Source organism: Episyrphus balteatus, chromosome 4 (assembly GCF_945859705.1).
Source record: "Episyrphus balteatus chromosome 4, idEpiBalt1.1, whole genome shotgun sequence".
Lineage (NCBI taxonomy): Eukaryota > Metazoa > Arthropoda > Insecta > Diptera > Syrphidae > Episyrphus > Episyrphus balteatus.
In genome coordinates, this window is record NC_079137.1 from 9,515,729 (window position 1) to 9,526,023 (window position 10,295).

A 10,295-nucleotide genomic window follows, 5' to 3' on the forward strand; every position below is an offset into this window, starting at 1 on the left:
TTCACTTCCTAAAGATGTTATTTCTTAAGTCTCCAGTGACTGCCATTTTTACAAAGACCTAAAATGAAATTATATGCTTCAACGAGTCGGTGAATAAATCTTCTTTTATAAAAAAGTAATAATCGTAGAAATTATATATTCTTCTTTTCGGTAAGAAGTTACTTGCAAAGTCTCCACCAGCAACCATTTTGAAAAAAAAAGTACAGATTCAAATATCCTTACATTTTAAAATTGCAAGCTAGATATTTTCTTTTTTTTTAATTTACTTGCAACAAATACTTCATGAAGAAGGAGATTTTTTCTGAAGTCTCCACTGTCCCCCCCCCCCCCCCACTTTAAACGAATATATCGGCTTCCTAAGATCCTAAACTTAATTTTACTGTTCAGTAGTTGGAGAGTTAAATAATTTGAAAGTTATTTGTACACATACTTAATAAAGGAGGAGTTTTTTCTGAAGTCTCCACTGTTCACATTTTTTAATACGAAATATCTTGGCTTCTATAAGCCGCGAATATGATTTTCTTTTTAGGTTTTGGAAAGTCAATTACACTGAAAATTATTTGTAAAAAGAAGTTGTTAAAATAGAAGCCTTTTCCGAAGTCTCCACTCACTTCCATTTTAGAAATAGCTCAAATATACATCTATTATTATTGCAGACTTGATTTTCGATTTTAGTTCTAGAAAATGAAATAATCTGAAAATTATTTGTCACAATTATTTGGTGAAGTGTTAGTTTTTGTTCAAGTCTCCACTATTCACCATTTAAAAAAAAAAAAGCTTAAAAGCAAATATATTATGCTTTTGTAAGTCGCAGAATAGATTTTCTTTTTCAGTTTTGATTAAGCAATTCGTCGCCTTGATCCGACAGCTGCTCCGAACCGCCTTTGGATCCTTGTCCTATATAATAATGGAAAATATTTCGATCGATTCCTAAACGAAAACTCGGACAATACAATTTTCTTTATTCTTACATTTGACACATCTTTATTATATGCGATGCCCTTAAGGATATCCCGTATGACTTTAGGTCAATGGTTTCTTTCTTTCTAGGTTTTAGGTAAACCATCACCGAAGGATAATAGAGTCTCCATTCTCTTTCTCAAAAGATAGAAAATGTATATTTTTTGCGGTCTCCAAAAACCACTCTGGTAAGTTTTTTTTTTCTCTGTCATTTTTTTTAGTACACACCGGACACAATGCAACACAATACAACACATGTGTTCAAGATAATGATTTTATCGTATTTCCTTGGCTGGAGATTGGAGCATAAAAACAGGACAAAGGACACTTCGTTTCTGGTTTTCTTTTTTTTTTGTTTTGTGTTGTTTTATTCCTGATTCTTCCACTTTTTGAGCTCAAGAGTGAATTCAATTTGATGTTCATATTCCTGATCCTGATGGAGATGTGAGAGAGTTTGTGGATGGAGGAGGGTTGTGTGTTAAATTGCAAGCTTAAAAGGATCAAAGCTGTTTAGGTTTATGAATATTCCTTTTGGCGTTAGACAATATACATAAGGACGACGTTGTTGCTGGCTGTCGTCTTATTTCTATTTGATTGTTCATGTCTTTTAAGGACTTTTGTGTCGTCGTCGTCGATGTGTCCTCGTGGGTGAGGAAGTTAAAAAGGATAATCAAAGATGTTTTGGTTTATTTTTATTCTCATCTGATATTATCGGGTTTGATTTATGTGGGAAAATAATGTGAATTTAATATTGAGGGAGATCCGATTAACTGGGAATCAGAGATGAAGTTAAGGATAAATACAAATAAATAAAAAAAAACTTTTGTTTAAAAATTAATGTTTTATGGTTTTATTTTCTTAAAATATTCAATCACTTTGTATAGCTTCGATTTCAGGGGTCCTTAATTTGTATAACGATGGTTTAATGGCGTTTGATTTTGTATTTCCTCACAGTCTTGTAACGGTAGCCATCATCAGCTAATTCAGCGGTATGCTGAATTGGAGCTGGAGCTGAAACATGCACTGGTGCTGGAGCAGCTGCTTGAACAATTGGAGCAGAAGCAGCAACTGGGGCTGGTGCTGGGTATGAGTAACTATCTTCTTCTTGACCTGGGGGCAAGTATTGGGCAGAAAGTTCGTTGACATCACGACGATGTCTGTAACGGATGCGACGGACGGTCTTATATCGGTATCCATCATCAGCTAATTCAGCAGATTGCTGAATTGGAGCTGGAGCAGAAATTTGAACTGGTGCTGGGGCAGAAATTTGAACTGGTGCTGGTGCAGCTACTTGGACTGGTGCTGGAGCTGGGGCAGCTACTTGAATTGGTGCTGGAGCAGCTACTTGAACTGGAGCTGCTTGAACGATGGGAGCTGGAGCAGAAACTGGAGCTGGTGCTGGATATGAATAACTATCTTCTTCTTCAGCTGGGGGCAAGTATTGATTTGAGGACAACTCGTTGACATCACGACGATGCCTGTAACGGATGCGACGAACAGTCTTGTACCGGTATCCATCATCAGCTAATTCAGCAGACTGCTGAACTGGAGCTGGAGCAGAAATTTGAACTGGTGCAGGAGCAGAAATTTGGACTGGTGCTGGTGCTGGTGCTGGACCGGCTACTTGGACTGGTGCTGGTGCAGCTACTTGAACTGGAGCTGCTTGAATGATGGGTGCAGGAGCTGCAACTGGAACTGGGGCAGCAACTTGAGCTGGAGGTGGGTACGAGTAACTATCATCTTCCTCAGCAGGAGGCAGGTATTGGTTAGAAGACAACTCATTTACATCACGACGATGCCTGTAACGAATGCGGCGGACAGTCTTGTATCGGTAACCATCATCAGCTAATTCAGCAGATTGCTGAATTGGAGCTGGAGCTGGAGCAGAAATTTGAACTGGTGCTGGAGCGGAAATTTGGACTGGTGCTGGAGCTGGAGCGGCTACTTGGACAGGTGCTGGAGCAGATACTTGGACTGGCGCTGGAGCTGGAGCAGCTACTTGAACTGGAGCTGCTTGATCGATGGGAGCTGGAGCAGAAACTGGAGCTGGTGCTGGGTATGAGTAGCTATCTTCTTCCTCAGCTGGGGGCAAGTATTGACCCGAAGACAACTCATTTACATCACGACGATGCCTGTAACGAATGCGGCGGACAGTCTTGTATCGGTATCCGTCATCAGCTAATTCAGCAGACTGCTGAACTGGTGCATTGACAGCAATTTGGACTGGTGCTGGAGCAGCTACTTGAACTGGTGCCGGAGCAGAAATTTGAACTGATGCTGGAGCAGCTACTTGGACTGGTGCTGGAGCAGATACTTGAACTGGAGCTGCCTGGACGATGGGAGCTGGAGCAGAAATTGGAGCTGGAGCTGGGTATGAGTAGCTATCTTCCTCCTCAGCTGGGGGCAAGTATTGGCCAGAAGCTAATTCGTTAACATCACGACGAAGTCTGTAACGGATACGACGGACGGTCTTGTATCGGTATCCATCATCAGCTAGTTCAGCAGATTGCTGAACGGGTGCTGGAGCAGAAATTTGGACTGGTGCTGGAGCAGCTACTTGAATAGGTGCTGGAGCTGAAATTTGCACTGGAGCTGCTTGAACAATAGGAGCTGGTGCAGCAACTGGAACTAGAGCTTGGGCTGTAACTGGGGCTGGAGCTGGGTACGAATAACTATCATCTTCCTCAGCTGGAGGCAAATATTGAGCAGAAGCTAATTCATTCACATCACGACGATGCCTATAACGAATACGCTTAACAGTCCTGTAACGGTATCCATCATCAGCTAATTCAGCACTTTGTTGTACTGGTCCAGATGGTGGTGGTCCATAACTATCTTCAACAGATGGAGGCAAATATTGTCCAGAAGTAAGCTCACTCACGTCACGACGAGTCCTATAACGAATACGCTTGACAGTCTTATAACGGTAACCATCTTCAGCAATTTGTTCAATTGGTTCAACAGCTTCAATAGGAGCCAAGTACTGGGTATCCGGTTCTGGTTGAGCTTCTACTAATTCCTCAACAGGAGGTAAATATTCATTTTGAGGCTCAGGTTCTGCTACTGCTTCTTCCTTTGGTGGAAGATATTCATTCTGAACAGCAACAGGTTCCTCGCTTGGTGGCAGATATTGCTGACCTGCAGCTAATGCCACAAAAGCTAATCCAAAAAGTATAAGTTTCTAAAAATGAAAACACAAAACGCTGAATTGACTGTAGAAAGGAAACTTTTGACATAATATTTACCATTTTTTTTTATAATAAATTTTAATCCCAATTTTCTGCTTGTAGCAGAAGCTAAAGATCGAATGATGCTCAATCAAAGATTACGCAACATATTTATACGTCTGAAGCTCTCATTTTCAATCCATGGTCATTTAAATCTCTAAATAACCTGAGAATACTTTGCAATCCATTCTAAAATACAAAAAAAATCTCCTTCACTCCTTCACTATTAACTCACATGAAGAAGCTACTTCACACCCAAGCTACTTAGAGTCTCAACAAAATAATTATTGACCATCGAAATCCATTCGAAACATATAACTGGCTGAATAGCTGAATAAATTAACTTTACTCATAAACGTTATTTATTCTTCGGAAGTAAAAAATAAAAACGGTCATTGATCGTGTCGTGTTTGTGAGAAGAGATTCAAATTTAATAATTAAGATCATTTCATTGATAAAATCTCTTGAGAGAGTTAACAAATCAGGTTGGAGTAATTTTTTTTTTCGATTGACAAAACTGGATTGTGTGTTTTTAATAATTCCCAGAATATCTCAGAGATATGTTTAGGCTTTTTCAAAGATTGTTTGGCAAAAAAAAAAAAAAAAAAAACAATCCATCAGCTGTTCAAATGACAACAAGAGATTATGTCATGATTATTTGTTTAGACTTTTTTGCCTCAGGGTCAATATCAATTTGTTCGATCGCAATTTGCATAAAACAAAAATTTGAATAAACTTCAATCTGAGATAAGATTTTAATTAGGGATCAAGCTGTTTGTAGTTTTACACAAAAAAAGTTAATGGCACTGCGCGTTATATGATTTTATTTTTATTTTACAAGATGAGCAGATAGTTAGAACATGAGGAAATAAGGTCCATATCGATTTAATAGTTATTTTTGGCTATGGGAAGGTCATTAGTTTTGGTTATCAAATCACAATAAATCTGTAAAATTTGAATATCTAAATAAACTATCACCAAGGGTTTGAGAATTTGAACACACGTTTAGGCTTTTAAAACTATTTTTGTTACGGAAATAATTAATATGGACCTAAATTTAATTCTCGTAGAGCGTGAGAAACTAATGTTTTTTTTTGGATGAACAATTTAAATTTAAATAAAATCAGATTTGTTGTGTTTGTTTGAATATTGATGTCGATTGATGGTTATCATATGAAAGGAGATCGGCAAGTTGCCGGTATAATTACTGAATAAAAAACTTGTGTTACCGGTCTAGGCATAGTTTTTGCCCTTGATGGAATGAAATATTTCTGTGAGATGGATGAACTTAAGTTATAGTGACTGGTTAACGAGAGTAAATTAAATAAGCACGTGCACAAGTGAAACCTTAAAAACCACAAGGGGTTAAAAATGCTGCTGATGAATTGAAAAGAAAAATGGGAAGAAAGTATTCTGTTAGGTCAAATTTTGTGAAAAAAAAAGACTAAGCTGATTTTTTTACGCAGAAATACGATTTCCCAAACCATGACATGGATGCATTTCAAAAAGAAAGGTCTCTTGAAGTAGGTTTCTCTCAAGCCAAGTTGCTGAGTCAGTTGTAATCGAAATAATTATTTTTTTTCTTTCGGAAGCACATAATTTCCTTACTTTAGGACCATTATTAAATTAAAAACAGATACTTTTTTTTACGAACAACATCTAATACGTTAAATTTTTTATTACTTTCATCAAAAATTACAACAAAATCAAACATTTAGGTAGGTATTTATTAATCTCTTCTACCTTAAAAAATAATTCTTGGATTTCCAATATTTCTCCAATTTTTCCATTTAAAAACACAAATTTCTCCAATAAAGCACAAAACAGCGATCAGCAACGCAAGTCCCATCGATATCCAAATCCATTTCAAATCTTCCACTTTTAGTGGTTTTAATTTCGAATCCGATTCAAATTCTAATTTTTTCATTCTTCCAACAGCAAGTAATTCGTAAAAAGACTTTTTCATCCAGAAATCTAACAATCCACTTGAATGTATTTCTAAAATATGATTGTTCAACATATTTGTGTAAATCGAATTTTCATTAATTAAAATTCCAATAAGTCTATTTTTTACAAAGCACAATTCTTCAGACCAACGAAATAATTTTCGATTAAAGAAATTTTGTTGATTTTCATAATTCATCCAACTCATTCCAGTTACAGTAAAGGCACAATTGGTATTTCTAAGACTATTACGCATTTCTTTCAAAGCCACATCATTTGTTTCAACTTGGAATAGATTTGAATACTTTTTCATGAGATTGGGTCTCAGTTTGAACAAATGATTGAATTCTACATTATTTAGGTATATTTTTAAACCAGATGCTTTCAAGTCATGGAATGATTTAATAATTTTTTCTCTAGGTGGTTCAGTCATGAAGGACTGCAGAAATGCATTGTATGTAGTAACCATTATGATTCCAAGTACAAATATCATGGAATATATGATTTTTGTGCTGCAGGAGGCTTCTGGTCTCTCAGAAAAACCTTGCCCAAGCATTCCACGAAAACAATCAATGTTAAAGAAAAAGTTACAAATTGATCCCGAAAACCTGTTGGAAGCTGCAAGCGACAGAGAAAGCAAAGTGAGACCAACGATTGATATTACAAAAGCATCCCAATTGAAAACAAATGCAAACACTTTATAAATAGGAATATTGGACTCTACAGGCAGCATCACACTCCAATCAAACACTACAATAGGATATGTGTACCATTTAACATGGTCTGCCGAAAACATCAAACTACTTCCTGTCATCTCAATTGTTCCATTGAAGACAAGTTCATGAGTACTGTTTACTGAAAATGAAGTATTTACATTCGAAATGTCCAATCTAGCATTCTTTTTCTTTGCGAGAGATTGGAAAATATTTCCCACATAACCACCAATTATCTTATCACCGTAAGCGTTTTCTGAGATAATCACTCCTTGTTCTGCTGGTGCGAATTGAACTGGGAAACGAATGTCCTGAAGGTTACTTATTTGGTCTTCAAACACAACCACTTCCTTACTGTTCCAGATGAATTCTTTAATTGTGAGGTCTCCAAAATTTGTATAACTAAAGTAAGTGAATGAAGTTTTGAAATTTCGAAACACTACAACAACATTAATCATTCTATTCTGCCAACAGAAATTGAAAACCCTCTTCAATTCTAAATAATTTCTTGCCGATATCTTTAGCACAAAAATTGTCTTGGAGGATCTTAAATGTTGAAGAAATTCCAAAAGTCGCTGAAGAAATAAATCACTTGAATCATATTGAACAACACTCAGAAGGTTTTCGTTAAACTTCTCCTTCAATTTAAATGAAGACTTTTCAGTTGTCAAAATCACTGGGATACTAAGTGAAATTGAAATGTCCCGTATAAATTTCTCATCGAAATAATGTTCTTTGTAAGATTTTAGAAGAAAAACACTTTCAAACTTTTTGACTTGATTAATATTTTTAATGAATTTCAAAAACATTGAGTTAAATTGATTTTCTGCTGCTAAAACTTCATTGGTAAGCACAGAAAATAATGCTACAAAACTTGCTGCGATTAAATTCATGACTGATATTTTTTTATTTGAGTAACGAATAGGTCCTTTTTGAGGAATTTGTGGAATATTCGAAAACAAGTTGCAAAAAACTTAATTATGGGGGAAAATTATACTTTTTTAAGGTATTTTAATAACGATTTAATTGACTTTAAAACTACAAGAGTAATTAATGCAAATTATCCGTTTTAATTATTTATCGTTATTATAAAATCGCCGCTCAATTTGTTGGGGCTTTGAAAATAAGGACTCGAGGTCTAGGACACAATATCTTATGTTTGTTTTTTTATGTTATTTAAAAAAACAAAAAACCTTGGAAATTACGAAAAAAACATCTGTGACTATTTTGGACTTCTCCATCATCGTAATCGTAAAACCTCGAAATTGTTTTTGACACGAAACCATAATTGGCCTATAATAGAACAAGAGAAAAAATTGTGTTACCGGTCTGGGCATAGTTATTGCCCTTGATGGGTTGAAATATTTCTGTGAGATGGAAAAAAAATAAAGTATTCTTTTAAGCTCAGATTTTATGGGCTTAAAACTGACTGGTCATACAGGTTGGAAAACTGTGCCACTTTGATCGACGGTACCATGGTCTTTCGGTAGGATATGACAAAGCACCGTAGAACCTTAATTTCATGAAGAAATATTCAGTAAACATAAGAATCGTATAGGCGTTCAGGAATAAGGATATTCACGGGGCTCTTGGACTGTTAGCAAATTTTTTTAAAATCGAAATAAATAATTCTTTTACTTTCGGCAAAATATTATTTCAATATTTGAGGATATCATTTAATTAAAATAAAAACAAAGACTTATTTTTGGGAACAACATCGAAAAAAAGTTAAATTTATTATTACTTTCATCAAAAATTACATTAAAATTAAACATTTAAGTAGGTATTTATTTATGTCTTCAACCTCAAAGAATAATTCAAGGTTTTCCAATATTTCTCCCACTCTTCCATTTAAAAACACAAATTTCTCCAATAAAGCACAAAACAGCCATCATCAACGCTAATCCCATCGATATCCAAATCCATTTAAGATCTTCAACTTTAAGTCGTTTCAATTTCGTGTCCAATCCAAATTCTAACTTTTTCATTTTCCCAGTACCAATTAATTCAAAAAAAGACTTCTTCATCCAGAAATCTAATAATCCACTTGAATGTATTTCTAAGATATGAGCGTTCAAAATCTCTTTATAAATAGAATTTTCATTCATTAAAATTCCAATAAATCTATTTTTCACAAAGCACAATTCTTTGGACAAACGAAATAATTTTCGATTAAAAAAATTTTGTTGATTGTCATAATTTATCCAACTCATTCCAGTGACTATAAAGGCATAATTGGTATTAAGACTGTTACGCAGTTCTTTCAAAGCCACGTAATTCGTTTCAACTTGGAAAAGATTTGAATATTTTTTCATAAAATTGGGTCTCATTTTAATCAAATAATCGATATCGATTTTATGAAGTAATATTTTCAAACCAGATGCTTCCAAGTCATCGAATGATTTAATAACTCTTGTTGTTGGGGGTTTGGTCATGAAAGACTGCAGAAATGCATCGTACGAAGTAGCCATCATGATGCCAAGTAAAAATATCAGCGAATAGATAATTTTAGTGCTGAAGGAGGCTTGGGGTCTTTGAGTGAAAGACTGACCAAGCATTCCACGAAAACAATCAATGTTGAAGAAAAAGCGAAAACTGGATCCTGAGAACCTGTTGGCTGCAGCAAGTGATAGAGACAGCAAAATAAGGACCATAATTGATATTGCAAAAGCATCCCAATTAAAAACAAATGCAAACACTTTGTAAATAGGAATGGTTGACTCCACAGGCAACATCACACTCCAATCAAACATGGAAATGGGGTATGAATACCATCTATTAAGTTCCGGCGAAAACATCATTTCACTATTTGCCATTTCAATTGTTCCATTGATGACACCTTCATGAGCACTATTCGGCGGAAGCGAAGAGTTTACGTTTGACATATCTAATCTAGCATTGATCTTCTCCGCAAAAGAACTGAAAATATTTCCCATAAAACCGCCAAATATCGTTTCACTCCTAGAGTTTACTGTGATTATAACACCTGAGCTTGCAGCTTCAAATAGAACTGGGAACTGCATGCCCTGAAGATTCTTGATGCGATCGGGAAAAATAACCATATCTTTTTTGTTCCAGGTGAATTCTTCAATTGTAAGATCTCTTAAATTTCTGTAGCTGTAGAAAGTCGAAGAATTCCAGAAGTCTTGAAAAACTGCTATTACATTGATCATTCTATGCTTCCAGCAAAAATTGAAAACACTCTTCAGTTCCAAATCATTTCTTGAAGAACTCTTCAGCACGAAAATTGTCTTACAAAATCGAAGGTGTTGAAGGTATTCCGAAAGTTTTTGAAGTAATAACTCACTTGAATCCAATTGAACAATTGTTAGAATATTAGCATTGAAATCTTTTCTCAAGTAAAATGATGAATTCTCAGTTGAAAGGATTACAGGAGTACCAAGTGAAGTTGTTAGGTCGCGTATAAATTTATCATCAAAAGAAGTTTCTC

General features: G+C 35.4%; 1 protein-coding gene across 1 annotated transcript; it reads right to left on the reverse strand.

Annotated features, from left to right (window-relative positions):
* Window positions 1–1,882: 1,882 nt before the first annotated feature.
* Window positions 1,883–10,017, reverse strand: LOC129918117 (uncharacterized). Its single transcript, XM_055998465.1, has 7 exons — window positions 9,617–10,017; window positions 7,006–7,246; window positions 3,329–4,141; window positions 3,028–3,154; window positions 2,695–2,856; window positions 2,071–2,571; window positions 1,883–2,001 (listed from the first exon to the last, which is right to left on the reverse strand). The coding sequence occupies exons 1-7, from the start codon at window positions 10,015–10,017 to the stop codon at window positions 1,883–1,885; spliced, it is 2,364 nt and encodes a 787-aa protein (XP_055854440.1).
* Window positions 10,018–10,295: the final 278 nt, after the last annotated feature.

Coding starts and splice junctions, on each gene's coding strand:
- LOC129918117 (XM_055998465.1), bottom strand. CDS start 10,017: ATGATCAATGTAATAGCAGTTTTTCAAGACTTCTGGAATTCTTCGACT. Junction 2,572..2,694: donor TCCTGCTGAGGAAGATGATA/GTTACTCGTACC, acceptor TAGCCGGTCCAG/CACCAGCACCAGCACCAGTC. Junction 2,002..2,070: donor TGCCCAATACTTGCCCCCAG/GTCAAGAAGAAG, acceptor CAATTGTTCAAG/CAGCTGCTCCAGCACCAGTG.